The 16,005-nt window shown below is 36.4% G+C and overlaps 2 protein-coding genes and 1 long non-coding RNA gene across 6 annotated transcripts in view; 1 reads left to right on the forward strand and 2 right to left on the reverse strand.

Moving 5' to 3' along the window:
• LOC108748985 overlaps positions 1-5,059 on the reverse strand; it is a 10,284-nt gene extending 5,225 nt beyond the window's left edge. The window contains exons 1-4 of one of the 2 annotated variants that reach the window (XM_018487455.1): positions 4,674-5,059; positions 2,179-2,931; positions 911-1,992; positions 370-528 (exon numbers count right to left, since the gene is read on the reverse strand). In XM_018487455.1, the coding sequence (XP_018342957.1) occupies positions 370-528; positions 911-1,992; positions 2,179-2,901 (1,964 nt within the window). In that variant the 5' untranslated portion in view covers positions 2,902-2,931; positions 4,674-5,059. Of the gene's footprint in view, positions 1-369; positions 529-910; positions 1,993-2,178; positions 2,979-4,673 lie in introns of both variants that reach the window. The other variant, XM_018487454.1, reaches the window with a different exon arrangement.
• LOC108748986 lies at positions 3,222-5,504 on the forward strand. Its single transcript, XR_001939334.1, has 4 exons — positions 3,222-4,121; positions 4,198-4,206; positions 4,272-4,509; positions 5,206-5,504. It is a non-coding gene; the product is annotated as an uncharacterized LOC108748986 (long non-coding RNA).
• An 8,071-nt stretch (positions 5,505-13,575) lies between these two features.
• Positions 13,576-16,005, reverse strand: part of LOC108748881 (zinc finger protein 316-like) — a 7,971-nt gene continuing 5,541 nt past the window's right edge. For 2 of the 3 annotated variants that reach the window (XM_018487277.1, XM_018487278.1), the window contains 4 exons: positions 15,399-15,559; positions 14,785-15,072; positions 14,332-14,572; positions 13,576-14,083 (listed from right to left, as the gene is read on the reverse strand). In XM_018487277.1, coding sequence (XP_018342779.1) covers positions 13,823-14,083; positions 14,332-14,572; positions 14,785-15,072; positions 15,399-15,559 — 951 coding nt within the window. In that variant the 3' untranslated portion in view covers positions 13,576-13,822. The remainder of the gene's footprint in view (positions 14,084-14,331; positions 14,573-14,784; positions 15,073-15,398; positions 15,560-16,005) is intronic. The other variant, XM_018487279.1, reaches the window with a different exon arrangement.

The raw sequence follows: 16,005 nt of genomic DNA on the forward strand, positions 1-16,005 counted from the left end.
AAGCTTGGGGGAACGTCTGCATGGCATTAACATTTGGAGTTGGTTCGTAAATATGTACCAAACGAGTGAGTCACTTTATTATTCAGATAATAATGATAAATTAGTGAATTCGACTTAAAATTGTATTTTCTAATTTATAGCCGAAAAAAATATAAGAATTATATTTTATAATATCTGAATTATTGTATACAATAAATAGATTCACTATTGATAAATATTTTTATCCTGATAAATTGGATAAAGTTAATTGTTAATAATAAATTGAATAAAAGCGAATTTTGTAGAAGCTAGCTGGACGTAAAGAAATATTTAAAGTCATGAACAATCATTATACAATATTGTGTTTACGTAGTAAAATATCAGACTCACTTAACATCCTGAAGCAGATGAATACTGTGTACTGTCTCTAATTCCACGACCTCTTTCAGCGTAGACATGCTCTTGTCAGCGTAGAACGATAATTTCCGATCGAGCAACACTGCTGCTCTCGGCACGAGGTCCTTGGCCCTCTCAATACCCATTCCAGTCCTCCCACAGGAAAATAACGATATTTATTATTTCTAATTATAATACTCCAATCAATGCGGTCACTCAGTTTAAACGAACGATTGTTTAAACGTTAAAGTTAATCGCAATCGATTACTAAACGGAATCATTGAAATTTTTTTCTTCTATAATCTTTATTTTATAAATTTGTACTTTCTTTTAAGAATTTCTAAAAAAAAAATGTTTAATAATAATTTTTAATGCATAATCTTTTAAATTTGTAAATCAAGAAAATTTTCATTGAATTATTAGAAACAATTAAATTAGTCAATGATTTTTACCGTTCGATTTGTCAGCTTTGTAAAAAAAATTTCGGAGGACTCCATGAAATATATTTCTCGCACAAGTTCATATTACCTCTTACCTATATACTATTCCCCTATGTGTGACCGGATTGTGCGGAACGTTCACCTTCGGCCTCTCCATTCGCAGTGACCTCGGGCCGGATTCACCGATATGTTCGCGAGTCCTGGCTAACAGTTTACTACCACTCTTAACAAAACTGATCACATTAGGCTTGATAGCGTGCACCGTGGACTCCTGTCGCAGTTTCTTTAATTTTTGTATCACGCTCACTTTACGGTTGTCCTCGGCGAGCCTCGGTGTCGCCGAAGAAGAATTGGTAACATTCTCCTCGTCATTATTGGCAAGTGTCGTTGCTGTCACAGTCATACTCGCATTTGGTTGAGGAAGCGGAGGACCCTTCATAGAAGGCTTCCTGGGAGGAACAGCCGGCTGCTTTTTGGTCACCAAATGCGCCAGCTTTGGCAAGAGAGGCGGATTTTTGTTCGAAACTTGGACCGTATCTGGTTGTTCCACACCTTCTGCCACGTCATACTCGTTTTTGGGAAGGGAATCAAATCTCTTGGGTGGCTCCGGAGGTGTGATACCAGAATGTATCAATTCTTCGTCCTCTTGCTCCTCTTCGGCACTCTCACGAAATTCCAACGTACTATCGGCACTACTAGGCAAATCGTTGGTAGCCAACAAAGTCTCGAGCAACATCAAATCGTTGTTCTCGTAATTGCTATAAACGTTTTCCTCTTCGGAAGTCTTCGCGAATGGATCGAACTCAAAAAGTACAGACTTGCTGCTTTGTACTCTGGTGTCCGAAGGACTCGTCGTCGGTTCTTGTCGACAATCGGCTTTCGGCGGCGATAGATTCTCATAGAGAGAATTTTGAATGGAAGCTTGGCTTTCGAAGGACGCACAAGAAGTTCGATCTACTGGCGAAATTTTCCTCTCGAAGGATTTCTCCAAGCTTTCTTCTTCTACGTTGGATATCCTATCCGCTTCATCGATATTCTCAGCTTTCGTGCCTGGTGTAGCATCATAAAAAGTCCAAGAATCCGATCTTGATAGCCTTTTGGTAGACGTTTCAGATTTGTCGAGCGATAGACTTGCGTTGACATCAGACAAGTTCAGACTTTGGTCGGAATCACTAGCCTGTTTGAAGAAGATGGATTTAAGAAGGGTAAGATTCACACATTTGTTTGTCAATATAATGCGACAATAATTCCAACGCTTAAAAATAAAACTGATCATATTGAGAATAACAAATCAGAATATAATAATAGTAATATGTTTTATTGCAGAATTATATGAAGAGTAAAGAGTGTGATCTGATTTTACCTGATTTCGCGAGAACCCGAGGACATTGAAGTCGGGAAAATCTCGCTCGATCTTGTCGGACACCGTAGAACTGAGTGTGTCGTATCGGCTGCTACTTCCCGACGTGACGGATTGCAATTCGTCGTAGATAGATTCGTCCGGAAGCGGGGGTGGCGGATAAACCGGAGGCGGCGGGCTGTGTCTGCCACCGGTGGATAGATCCTCCTCATTCTTCACGCTCCTCAGATTCCCGCTCAAAGGACTATAAAATGAGATGCTGCTGAAGATGTTGTCGGCCGGCATGGACACGCATCTATCCTCCTCAACTGGATCTTTGAGTTTCTTCTGGACACCGCCTTGGCTGACTACGTCGTCCTGATTCAAAGATGATAGTCGCCGAGTCAACAAATTCTTTACCGACTTCTCCAGCCGAATACTGGCGTTTCGCGTGCTGGAAATAACGGCACGTCCCTTCACCGTCATCTTCTCTGAGATCTCATCCTTCAATTGACGCGAGCTCGTACTGAGGCTGCGGAAAAACTCGTGGTTGCCGCGACTATTTTCGCTGGTGCTACTGGTTGATCTTAAATCGTCGCTCTTCTCGGATTGACTCGATTCGCTGGTTGGACTGCTAGAATGAGTCGATGGCAAGGTGGTCATCGGCAAGAGTCTTCGGGGCGCCGGTATCGGTCTGCTCTCAGTTATGACTGATCGCGGCTTTGGTATCGGCTTCACCTCCATCATGGAGATTGATTCTTCCACAGTAATGTCACTCTATAGTAAGATAATTTTAGATCTTCTCTGATGTTAACCCATTGATTCTAAGACATATAAAAGTTCCTCTAATTCTTCATAGTTCGAATTAGTGCAAGCTTAAGTTGAAAATTTATTTTCTTTCAATTTATCAGAGTGCCTAAATATATTTAAAGTAATATATAGAATAACAATTGAATAATTCGATTGTTCAGCTAATAGTAATGTTAAAAGCGGACAACTCCAATTTTTATAATTTTTTTTTTTCCTTCTATTATCACGAGTTCTAATTCTCGTAAAAGAGATGCGCTTTCTAGAACTTCTTCAATGAAAAATGTGTTTTCCTAGTGCCGCTATCAACCAGGCCTATTATTTGTTTTCAGGTTTAATCAAATTGTTATTTCTCCGTACTGAGCGCGTGACAAAACAAACGAGCGACGCAAACAGAAAGGAAATTATGAATTGTCCCAGTGTGAGTCATCGTTCCGAAAGCCGATACTGTCGCCCATAGTTTCCGGCTAGTATTTCAACTGACCGACGAGTGAATATCACATCTATCATTCCATATTTGTACTTTAACTCTTGCGCCAGACATCGAGCATTATCGCATCTTGCCCCTATCACCTTCGGTAGCACTTCAAACGTAAGTATGCATTTGTGTGGGGAACGTTACATAAAAATGGATTCTCCAAGCAACTCAAATGTATATAAGTGTCGGGGCAAAGCAATAAGTCGCGATAACGTTAAAAAGACACTTAAAGCGAATTGTAACTGCTATTTTGACATCATATTGATGTCATAATAATTTGTGTTCTGCTTGGGTACGTTTAAAATACAGAGTTTTCACGCTGATATTGTGTTATATATATTATTTATCTTCTTTTTGTTTTTCTCTCGTTTAAATATTACGAAAACTGAGAAAAGAGGAGAGACTGAGAATGCAGAGGAAGATGCGGAAATACGTGCAGTCATGAAAAACATCTATCATGGAATAAAGAAGTGACGTTATCCGGATGCGCTGTTCCAATAAAAATTATGATTCACGGTCACATGATCATCAAATCTACCAGTTTCTCGAATTCTTCGTGAAATTTATAGTACTAACTTATCTTTTAACCTTATCTTTAAAAGGTCTACATTTCTTCGAGATAAGAAAGCACGAATTTCAAGTAGAAAGAAAAAAGTGTTAAAGCAACGAACAACCGATTAAGGTAACGATAATTTTCTAAATATCAAATAAATTTCTTCTAACTGTAACTGATGTTACATGTCATGCAATTTTTACAGCCATTTTAGGTGGGTAATAAATTATATAATTACCACAAGGCAATGTTTGTCAGATATCAGTCCGTCTATTTCAGATACGTAGTTCATTATGAAACATCTAGAAAGCATTGCATTGATGTGTAAATAACAACGCATCATGTGAGCTCCGCAATGAAACTCTAGCGAACGCGACAGTTTGCGCACACGCTATCAGTAATTATTATTCTCACACCAGAAACACCTGTTTTCATGCTTTGCCGACGAGAAATTTATGTTGATGTTTTTCTATGCGAATTGAAGCTAATTCAATGAAATAAAAATAAGATTCTTTAGGTAATGTATGTTTTGTAGCGTCGCGCGTTCAAAAATTACATTACATATTCCTTTTATCAGAATGGAACATATTCATTTTATCAGAAACACAATCAGTGTTTTCAAGAATCATAGTGCAGATAATTCTGTTGTTTGTCTGTCAGCGACACAGGTCAAAAACCTACCTCGTCGTTACTGTCACGGTACCGGTTGTCCCTTCCTGCGGCTCTTCCTTTTCACGAATCACCGCTCCCGTTTATATTAGCAGTAAGTCCACTATCTAAAATTACAACATTTCATTTCTTCTTCGTAAAAGTTTCTTTCGCGCTTAAAGCTATGCGGGTTCCATATTTCCGGATCGTTCATCTAAATTCCGTCCATGATGTGGGTTCACTATTTCTTTTCATTAACACGTGACTCATTACTCGTGCACTCACTCGCATACATAAATATTACGTACATTATCTGCAAGTTTTTACAATTCGTATTTATTCATACAAATACAGCGCATTTACACGAATGAATCATAAATGGTAATGAATACAATGAAGTAATAATACTTTTTTTTTTTTTCTACAATTGTAAGAGTAAATGGTGAATTTTTCTTGAAGATAGAAAAACATTTGATAATTGATGCCAGTGATTATTCTTGTAAACGATATACATTGGCTGCTTTTTTAATATATAAAATTTTAACGTCAAAATTTTTCCTTTCAGGTCGAAAAACGAATTTCTATGAGAAATGCGAGCCTAGTACGCGCCGACCGAGAGGATTAATGAGTTAAAGAGACACTTTGCGCGCGCGGCAACGAGCGGAGAAAGACGCGCGCGGGTGCTTCAACGTACATATACGTTGATGGGCACAGATATACACAAACACAATGAGCGAACTGTAGATTTCACAGTTTGCGAGCGCAGGCCTTCGCCTTTCTCCTCGTGGCAGCCCGACGGTTTTGGAGTATATTTTTATAAAGTGCTTTTCGAACTCCGATACTCGATTGCGTTTTACCAAGTCCGAATTTTGATTTTTGTGTAGAATTGCCTAACATGTATATACGTAAAGATAAAGTCGACATGAGAAACGATAAGATAAACGGGCTGAGCGTCACGTTCTCGCCCACCCGACGGCACAGCTCGTGCCTTTGCACTGACGCGGCTCCACTCTTCGTATAGTCTCCGTTGCTCATACATCTATAGTTGTTGCTCCTCTCGGTGGTGGAAAGAAACCGGAGAAGGGGAACAGGCCAACGCCATCGACACCAATTTCAACGGCCACCAATGCAACTGCACATGGAATGTGTTATTCATTTTGTAGCTAAACTACTTTATTCATAAAGTCGTATAATGCAGAACGCGAAAATCCGCGAATTAATTGAATAGATTGCGTTATTCGATGTTGTGGAAGTCAGATGTTCGCTACTCTTGCAAATTTGCTTCAAAAAAATTAAAAAAAAAAAAAAAGAAAAACCATTGTGCGATATGAATTACCATCTACCTGCGTTCTCTCTCTTTTTTATTAATGATCTCTTTTTTATTAATAATCTCAATACTTTTACCGATATTGATAAGAATGTTTTTCTGACTCTTTGAATTCTGATATAACTGACTCGCAAGGCACTACACATATGATATGAAGAATATAATACCATAGATATTTTTATAGCGATGTTTTAATATTACTGCAACATTGAAAATGACTCGAGCGGAGTCAAAACGTTTATTTTGTCGTTTTGTAATTTATGATTGAATTTTAATTTAATTAAAGTTTGTTACTACATTACTGGCTCTTTGCCCTTCTTTTGCATATATTTGTTTTATACTTACAGAGCCTTATTATTATTTATTAATTGAATAGATATAGAATCTCACATTAAAAGATTATATAAAATAATTAAATTTTTTTTTATGATATATTGGTCTGTGAATAATTCATGCTTTTGAATATTTAATTCTATAAGATTAATTTTATATATATATATATCTTACTTAATAAAGTAAAAATATTTAATTTACAGATCCAGCGTCAAATACTGTGAATCATTTCAACTGATATTTAACTTAAAGGAAAAAGAAGTAATAACTGCACGTGCCATGTAAAGTACAGAAATTTAATAAAATGGTAGACGAGGAGAAGTATTGTCCTACGAAGAATATTTTAATGAAACCTTTATTAAGATTTTTATCATGCCAAAGACAAATGACGACTTTGGCTATACAAACAGGTAAACGTTTTCCCGGCGAGAGTCCTCCATGCAGGTGCAAATTATACAAATATATTGCTATGGAATTTTACAGATTAATATTAAAAAACGCAATAAAATTGCATAGACAAATTTGATATCACAGAATAACAATACAAAGAAAATGCTTATTTATGTATATGCTTACTAAGTTGTTAAATCATATTTTTACTTATAAAAATATAATTTCTTCTTTCTAAATGGCAACTTATTTTACATGACTATATAAGTACCATACTACTTTCAATTATGATATTTAATTAGATATTTTATTAAATTAATACGATTTTAACATGTAATTGAAATGTAGCATCATCAATTACACCTGCATTATCAAGCGACTTGTGCACGGGTATCTCTACTATCTTAAATCACAATGGTGACGACAAGTTTAACTATTTCGTTAATTAGTTCCTTAAGATTGATCGTTACATATAAGCAGATACGCACGCACGAACACACGTTTTAGCAGCCGTATACATAAAAACGCGTGATGAAACGATTCGATGACTGCCGATGATGTTCTTGGCGAATATTCAATGACAATATTGCATCACGAATTGAAAAAGTAATTAGAATTGTCAATAAATCTTGGGATTGTAATTAAAATAGACGATAATTATAATGAATATTTCTTTTAATTTTAACCAAAATTATCTTTGCTATGGAATGATTAAAAAGGAAATCAAAACAAATCGGGAATAAATAAATGGAAAGAAGATTTATATAATTTTACGAAATTAAAAATATTTACTGCAAGATTATATTTTTGCGAACAACGCGCGGTGATTTCTAGCTGTCTAAAGATCATCGGTATTCACTATCGAGAATCACACGAGAAAATTATATTCCCGCAGAGCGACTCGCTTTTATTATATAATTCTCCTTACCGTCGTAAGATTAATTTACCACGATCGATTTTAGAGTTGATCGCGCAAACCCGTAAAGAGTACCTACGTTTTCGGCGTGACGTCGAATGCTTAGGCCATAAAATCGTAAAAAAATATTCAAGCGCGAGTTCGTAGGCGAGTATTTGGTATGGACTGCCTCTGATTTTATTTTCTTTTTTTTTTTGTTCCTTCGAGGGGTCGAGGCAAAAATTGGAACGCGCGTTTACTTTCGTATACTTTACAGAAAAGAGTGAGATCGCTCGCGGTTTCCAGTCCAATCGGAATCGTGAGTGCGTGCGTTGCGTAACGGCCATGTTTTTTTTTTTTTTCGTTTTTAATTTATAAAGAGGAACGATCGACGGAATATCTACTATTACGTTGGAACACAGAGAGACAATCGTTAAACAATGCGATCAGCCCTGAACCGATAACGCAATTTTGCGTAAAATCTTATGATGGAAATCAGCAAACTATGTAATCCTGTTTCTACACATTTATATATTTTTGAATAATCTATGGAAGAATAATCTATGGTCAAATTACATATGGTCATAATTAAATCATTTTCAACTAATTGAGCAGTGATTTCTCGCTTATTTTTTTAATGAATTGGTCCATGTACAACAAAAATATGTTTTTTTTTGTAATTGAACATTCTTAATTGACAGAGAGATCATAGAAACCAACGTTTTGCGAAATTTATCGGATAAGGGCTGAAATAAATGACTCACAATCCTCCTCTCTTCGCTTTTATCCAAATTAATAATAGCTTTTTGACACCCCGTACCAATCTATTTTGCAAATAAAAAAATATCTGATTTCTATTAGAAACCCTAATTATATTGATAAATATATTTATGTGAAGAAAATAATAGCAAATTTTTAAGTTATCAAATTCATGAAATATAGCTTTCAAATCTGTAATATTACAGATTATTACAATCTTAGCGTAGGCGAAGCGTATCAAATTAAAAATTGATATTTTATATATATATATATAGTAATAAGATTTTAATAATTAATCCGGTCATGGCGACGGATACGAGGCATCGTGAATCTGCCATGTAATTCGAAATCGTCGAACTACAGTAATAGTTCTTCGAAATCGTTCACGACTGTAATATGTGATTCAAGAGCATAGGATAAAGAGACAGTGAGAGAGAGAAAGACAATGACATAGAAAGTTTAAGAGATTAATTCGAGGAAAAAATCTTTAGGCACACTCACACACATACACGTACATTTATATAATTATATATTTGTGTGTATATATTATGCGTAGAGCGCAAGAGTCTTTATTTTTTGGTAAGCAAAACGTGGCTTCGCACTTTTATTCGAATTCCTGCCAGAGTCAGCAAGGGTGACGTGATTTGTTCCTTTTTTAATTCTTTGCGCTTGAACATTATTTACAGAAGAGTAAAACTGAAAAAATAATTAAATGTGTAAATAAAAATCTATATAATTTGTAAAAATATAAAATCATATCAATATATTACTTATATTTTTTCTTGACTTATTGTTAGATAATTGTTAGTGCTCTCGATTTATTACAAAATATCATTTACTCCCTGTAAAACTTCTAAAATTTGATATAAACAATGACATTAAAAAAAAAAAAGATTGAATTAGCGCAAAGAATTAATCTATAAAAATTACACATCTATTTTTCGTATTAATTCCGATCAGATTTCGACAATGTCGATTTTCTAATCGCTTTGTACTTGCTCAGCCGATCAATATATTGCAGAAAAAATGTCATAATGCGAATATTCAGATCACCCTCGTAACGCCACCACCCCTCAGTACATGGACTCTTAAAATTGCTTATTTTTCTTTGTTCTTCGTACATTTTCGCGCAGTAGTTAGTTAATTATAATGTAATCGTTATGTCATAATTTAATAGCAAATATATTATCACATTTAGATTGTATTAATTTTTAAGATGACCGACCGGACGTTCCTCAACGAAGTTTTCGTCGTCTCGCAACTTTTGTACCGAATAAAAAAGTCTATTAATGCCCAATCATTTTACATTATATTTTTCAGTATTTAGTTTTTTTTTTTTCTATAACAGGAGTAACGGCAACTATAATCACTTACGAATACAAATGAAAATACTGCGAAGCTCCATTTGGAATACGTTACTTTCGATAAAATGTGACACCAGTTTCAAGCAACCGCACTGTCATCAAAAGGTTAATAACTTTGCATTGAAACACTTGACCCCTCTCATTCTTTTTATCCTTTCGACGCCATTGATAAGATCTCGCGATGACGTGAACGCTTGCTTTGTTTCGCAGATTCCGACAATGAACTTTGAAGAGAGCACGAACGACGGCATTCGTCGTAGACACGTCCGTTCGGTATGTTAGATTTAAATCTAAGAAACATTAATATAGAATATATTATATATCGTGTAGTTTATATAAGGTATACGTTAAGACACTTACTGCTACAGCAAAAATTCAACAGTTAAAAGATTGTAACAACTAGTTCACGCTCACGTCGAACGCAGAAACGAACGATCAGACGGAAATCCCTACGTTTGCGAACTTTTGCGAAAATCGCGATTTTCGGTGAATCTTTGAGAGGAAAAGAAATCTTACAAAAAAGGTTTCTTAAAAATGATTTAAAAATAATGCAGCTAAAAGTAAAATGATATCCAAGTTTTGAGATAAAAATGCTCTAAGGTATTTCTCTCTCTCTCTCTCTCTCTCTCTCTCTCTCTCTCTCTTTGTAGATTAGATAAATAAAAGCCAAAGATTCGGTTTGGAATGTAAGGAATTGAGCCGCGCGATTTTTCGCAAACGAAGAAGATCGTACGTTTCACATCCGAAGCAGCTTACACCCCCCTCGCGCGTCTTCCTTCCACAGAACTTCGTTCATCCCTTTATAACTGGGATCACTTTGGCACGAATTAATTTTCTTTTTGTCCATAGTATCGGCACGGCGCCGCTGCTTATCAGTTATGAGCTCGTAATTATAATAATGCGAATAAATCTCGGTAGCACCTGAGACTGATCGCTCGGACGATACGATAAAATGAGGTGTTCTCGTTAGGGCGCGCACGCTCATCGGGAAAACTACATTTCCGCAAAACTACTACGAGAAACGTCAAAAAGACGTGTCAGCCGCGCGAAATTTCCCGCCGATTTCGCAAATCCTTCGTCTTCGGAACTTTCCTTTATCCCTATTACATATATAGATTCTTCGCGACGGTTTTCCTGACGTACGGAACGCTTTATTCGAGTTGTGCTATGACTTTTGACCGAAATAAAAAATAAATAATTACTCCACAAGTAAATACTAACGGCGGACGGAGCCAGTCACGCTAATTGCGGACGTGTAATTAACAAGAAACTTCCTTCATTACGGGTACGTAAATTATGCGCGTCGCGGCGCACACCAATAAACCTATTTCGTGATATAAATATTCTGAATGTGCTAATGCGCTCGACATATCTTTGAAACAACGTGTAGATATGCGCGGAAGAAATAGAAAAAGTAAGTCATCCTATTCGGTAGCCAAGGTTAAAGGCTTTGTGTAAAATCATGCATATAAAAAGTCGCATTGAGAAACCCGTTATTGTATCGCACGGTAAATGCGATTTACAAATGTAAAATATACATATATCAAAAAACAAAGTAGCACGTAAAGTTATACCGGGGTGTATAACTCATGATTTTCGGCATAGTCGAGTGAATATACGCGCATATCCGGTAATACACATTATGTTAAACAGTTAAATCATTTGCTTTCGGATGAACGCGGGCCTACATCATTAATGTAATCCGGAATAAATGTTTTTTTCTTTTCTTTTTTTTACCAACTTCCACGCATAATCGTAATCATCTTGGCTACTATAGTAGTCATCCGTATACCTAAAAGATAAAATATAATTTAATATTTAATATATATATATATAATTATGTAATATAATTAATTAAAATCTAAATCACATTCGCTCGTAATTGTGGCTTATTTCAAAATTTATGCTACTTGGCACGGAATGAGTGCTACGTTACTCGCGGTATTTCTAGCGAAGATAATACTGACAATGATAATGTGTAATGAGTTGAAAAAATTCACTCGCAGTAACAAGTCCAGTTTGGAAAAGAAAACTTACTTAATGTTCGACACAAATGCAATGTGTTTGAAGCGTTAAAATGTGCCGGGGAAGTGAAACTTTATGCCGAGCAGCTTCGATTTCGCATCATCGTATACCTTGTAGTTTAGCATAGTGTTGTATAGTAATGGCTATAGTGTCTATGTAGTAGAACGATATTCTCCGCAAGAATGTCATTTTCGATGAGACGACAAATCATCGTGGCGTGATGCACGAATCCTCTCGTGTGTCACTTCACGTGAGTCGCCGTTAAAAATCGTTTATCGACTACAACGTATTTATATAATACATTAAAAATTGACACATATTTCTGTTACAATCGATCTCATTCGCTTTCTCTCCCCTGACACGAGCAATCGATCGTCGGGAATGGTCTTGGATCCTAAAGAGAGAAACACTTATGAGAGACACTTGTATCGATAGCGAACAGATGTATCCAACGAGCTTGAATTTTGCAGATAATTACAATTGTACTCTTTTTTTTAATGTAATATACATTATTTAGAGCAAATGTAGCAATTTAATATAATCTTAGATAAAATATAATGGAGATATATAATGGAAAATGTGACTACAAGAGTTCTATGGAGATGTCTTGGATCACCATCTGCAAAATAAAACACGTTAAGCTTCATCTCGCGTTATACGATACACTGTATCTATCATTATAATGCTTGCATAATCATAATAGTATATCGTTCTTTTATTATTGTATTATTAGTCCGTAATAGATGAACCAATGAAGATTCGATAATGGCAACTCAAGCAACGATATTACGTTCGTGTTAAGTACTTAACAATTATACTTGTAGTGACGATTCGTGCAGCGCGAGCGAACTATACATATATTAGACACGTTAAAACGAATCTTCGTAAAATAGCACCTTTCCATCCCGGCCGGGGTTCTCGCGACATGTCGTGTCGTGACCCGGTGCTTTTATTGATCTCATTAACCGTTGGCCTGATTCGATCGAGTCTCGTGCATCCGCCTCGATATACACGCAAGTATCATGAGCTCTTGCTCGATTATGTTCAAGTGCACAATAATTGATCGTTGTTTCCTCCTATATGATACTAAAAATAAAATTTTCATCTCGGATTCGAATAATAAAGTTAATAAATAAGCTTCAAGCAAGTATTGACACAAAATCAAATTAAGATTATACAATAGATAAACTTGAATAATTAAAATTGCAGCAAATTTGACAAAAATTAATTTTAAAGACAGCAATAATAATTAATGGCCAATAGTTAATGAGACACAATAAAGAGTCACGTTTAAAACGAGAATCTCCGGAACAGTACAGAGTTGCAGTCTTAAACTTTGCTGAATTGTAATTTCTTCTTTTTCTTTTTTTTTTTTTTAGTCACGGCGGTCAGTGCGGAAAGAGCGCAAAAGAGATGGACGTCACGTTGCGCCGTGAATTCGTTTCTACTTTCAGTCTTTCTCCGCGAGCCAATCTACGATTCTAGCACCATTTTGCAGCTTTCCCCGTTCGTCGTCAACAATCGACGTGAACGGGCGATCTAACGATCGTCATACTTCATTGAATCGACGTAATGTAACACTTGGACGTTTACATAGCTAATACAAGATCTCGTTAGAATTCAAAGGTTACATTAAATTATCGACGTTAAATTATCGCATGCAATAATCTATACGATTCCTAACGTCTAAGGGAGGAAGCCTTGTCGATGCTGATTTGGGAAACAATCTATTCCGAAATTTGTTCTTCCCGGATGGACTTCATTTTTCTATCGATATCAATTTCGTAAATTATTTTTAATCTCTGTTCCTAGCTTATCATTTAAATTGCTTTTTTTTTCCCCATGAAATTATGAATAATTCTCAATTTTTCTTTAAAAGTTAGGTTTAATTTTCACTTGATTGCAATTCTCCTTCGTTTGTCTGCCAAGTTCAGCACTTGTGTACAAGTCTCCCTGTAAATTCTAATATATCTAGATCGCAGTATTGACAAAACGAGGACGTATAAAGGACAGGCGAGTCCCAGATTTCTGTTTCCGCAGGTCTCTCAAAGCCGTTGCTCTTTTTCTTTGTTCGTCGAGAGCGTTTTCGCTAGTTGGTCGCGTCCGGATTTGAAGACGGCGAGGATGCCGGGCTCTGCACCAGGTCGACGTCAGTAGTGTCCCTCGAGGAGGCCAACAGCGAGGGAGTTATCAGCATGCCGCGCGGACTGAAGGTGTCGCAATAGAGATTCTCCTTTTTGTGTACTCGTCGTACGTGGCTGCGTAGATTGTCGCGACGTGCGCTGCGATAGGCGCAGTGCGGGCACAAATGTGGCTTCTCACCCGTGTGCATGCGACGATGCTGTATCAGCTGTAAAGTATAAAAATACGGCGTACAATTAACATTGTCAATTTTCTTAATATTTACCTTCATATATACCTACTCTAAATTTTGTAAAGTGGAATCTCACTTTAAAGAATAAAAAATTGAACCAGTCTTGAAAAAGAGCGACTCCATTGTCAATCTCTAAGAGCGAGTGATTCGTTGTAAAAGTTTTAGGGAAGAGAGATATGTACAATCGAGATTTTTATGGTAAAAACGAATAATCTTTCAAATACCTTCTTCAATTGCACCGTGCGGAAGATGCAAATATCGCAGCAGAAGTATCGATCATCGCGATGCCTTCGCATGTGTCTGCTGAGATCGACCTCGGATGATCGGTCGGCACCGCAGACAGCGCAGCTCACCCTAGTCTCCGGCGCGGAGCCTCTCGCGTGCGCTCGTAAATGTCTTTGAAATGCCTTCTCGATCGTGCATGCGTACGAGCACAGTGAGCATCGATATTCCTCCCTTTCGTACCTGAGAGCATTCCGAAACAATAGCTGACCAAAAACGTGACGATATAAAAAAGAAAAAAAAAAAGAAATATTTTCCATTTATTATCTAATAAAAGTTTTATTTAAAAAATAAATAAATAAATAAATAAATAAAAAGATTTGAGAAATTTTTATTTTTGATAGAATACACAGATATAATTAGGTATAATTAGTTATATAAAATTGTTCGAGTACCTATACCTGACGCGTTGCAAGGCCAACGAACGTTTCTTCCCCGTAGGCGTCATTCCTTGAGCTACATGTGCCGCTACGTGGGTTTCCATCTCGCACCTACTAGTCGTCGTGAAGTCACAACCCGTGGACGGACACCTCTTGGTTTCCCCGGTCTCCGTGCCGGACAGAGCGGGATGGCAATCAGCTATGTGTTTTCTTAGGGCCGGTCTCGTCGGTGCCACCACGTCGCAGGAACCGCACGAGTAGCCACGATGAACGCTGTTTACGTTCGGACTACTGCCTCTCGATCTTAAACCACGTAACATTGTCAACATCGACGCAATAATGATGACAATGCCCAACAATGATCTCTGTTACATGATACGTTTAATCGGGTTTAATAATAATCATAAGTGTTCTTCGGAAGAATGAAACAACTGCGATTGGCCAGTTTTATAATTACGGATGTTATTAAACCCGATTAAAGATGCCATGTAATCAATGTAATCAATGTCGTAATCTTAATATCTATAGTAAATTTTATGAACTTTAAGTTGTGAGAAAACTTAGAGAAAATGGTCTTTAAGAAAGGCAAAGTATTATAATTATGGCTTGATGTGCTAAATTCTACGTACTTTTCAGTGTAGGATGAGTGCTCGCTCTCGGAATCACTGTCGGAAGGAATATTGGGAACTTCCGTTGCTTCTAAAGCCGCAGTGGCGGCAGATAGTCTACCCAGCATCGCCGTGTAAGCACCCAGTACCCAACCGTTTAAAACAGGTGTCACCGTTCCTTCCTGAATATTAACGATAAAAATTGAAGTTCGTGTAAGCTTAAGTAACTAAAAAATGAAATCGAGATCAATATACTATGTATGAAGCTAGAATATCAAAACGATGTATCAAACTAATTAAAGTCAATAGTATAACGATCAGACGTTTCGATTGACTTACAATTACAGTTGTCTTCAGACATCTTTACAGCGTAACAATAAAATCGATTGGACTACATCATAAAACTATGAGATTAATTGCAATTAATAATTAAATATAATCGAAAACGAATAATTAAAAAATACTGAAGAGATACCACGTTATAAACTGCGTTATAATAAGTAAGTATAAAAATATATAATGTTTGGCTTCGGTCAAATAAAGAGAAAAAAGAAAGGAAAATATGACTGTTCGTTTAATGATCTTGATTTTATTTTAGTTAATTATATATATATATAATGATAAAATA

Source organism: Trachymyrmex septentrionalis, unplaced genomic scaffold, assembly GCF_001594115.1.
Source record: "Trachymyrmex septentrionalis isolate Tsep2-gDNA-1 unplaced genomic scaffold, Tsep1.0 scaffold25, whole genome shotgun sequence".
In the NCBI taxonomy this organism is placed as follows: domain Eukaryota; kingdom Metazoa; phylum Arthropoda; class Insecta; order Hymenoptera; family Formicidae; genus Trachymyrmex; species Trachymyrmex septentrionalis.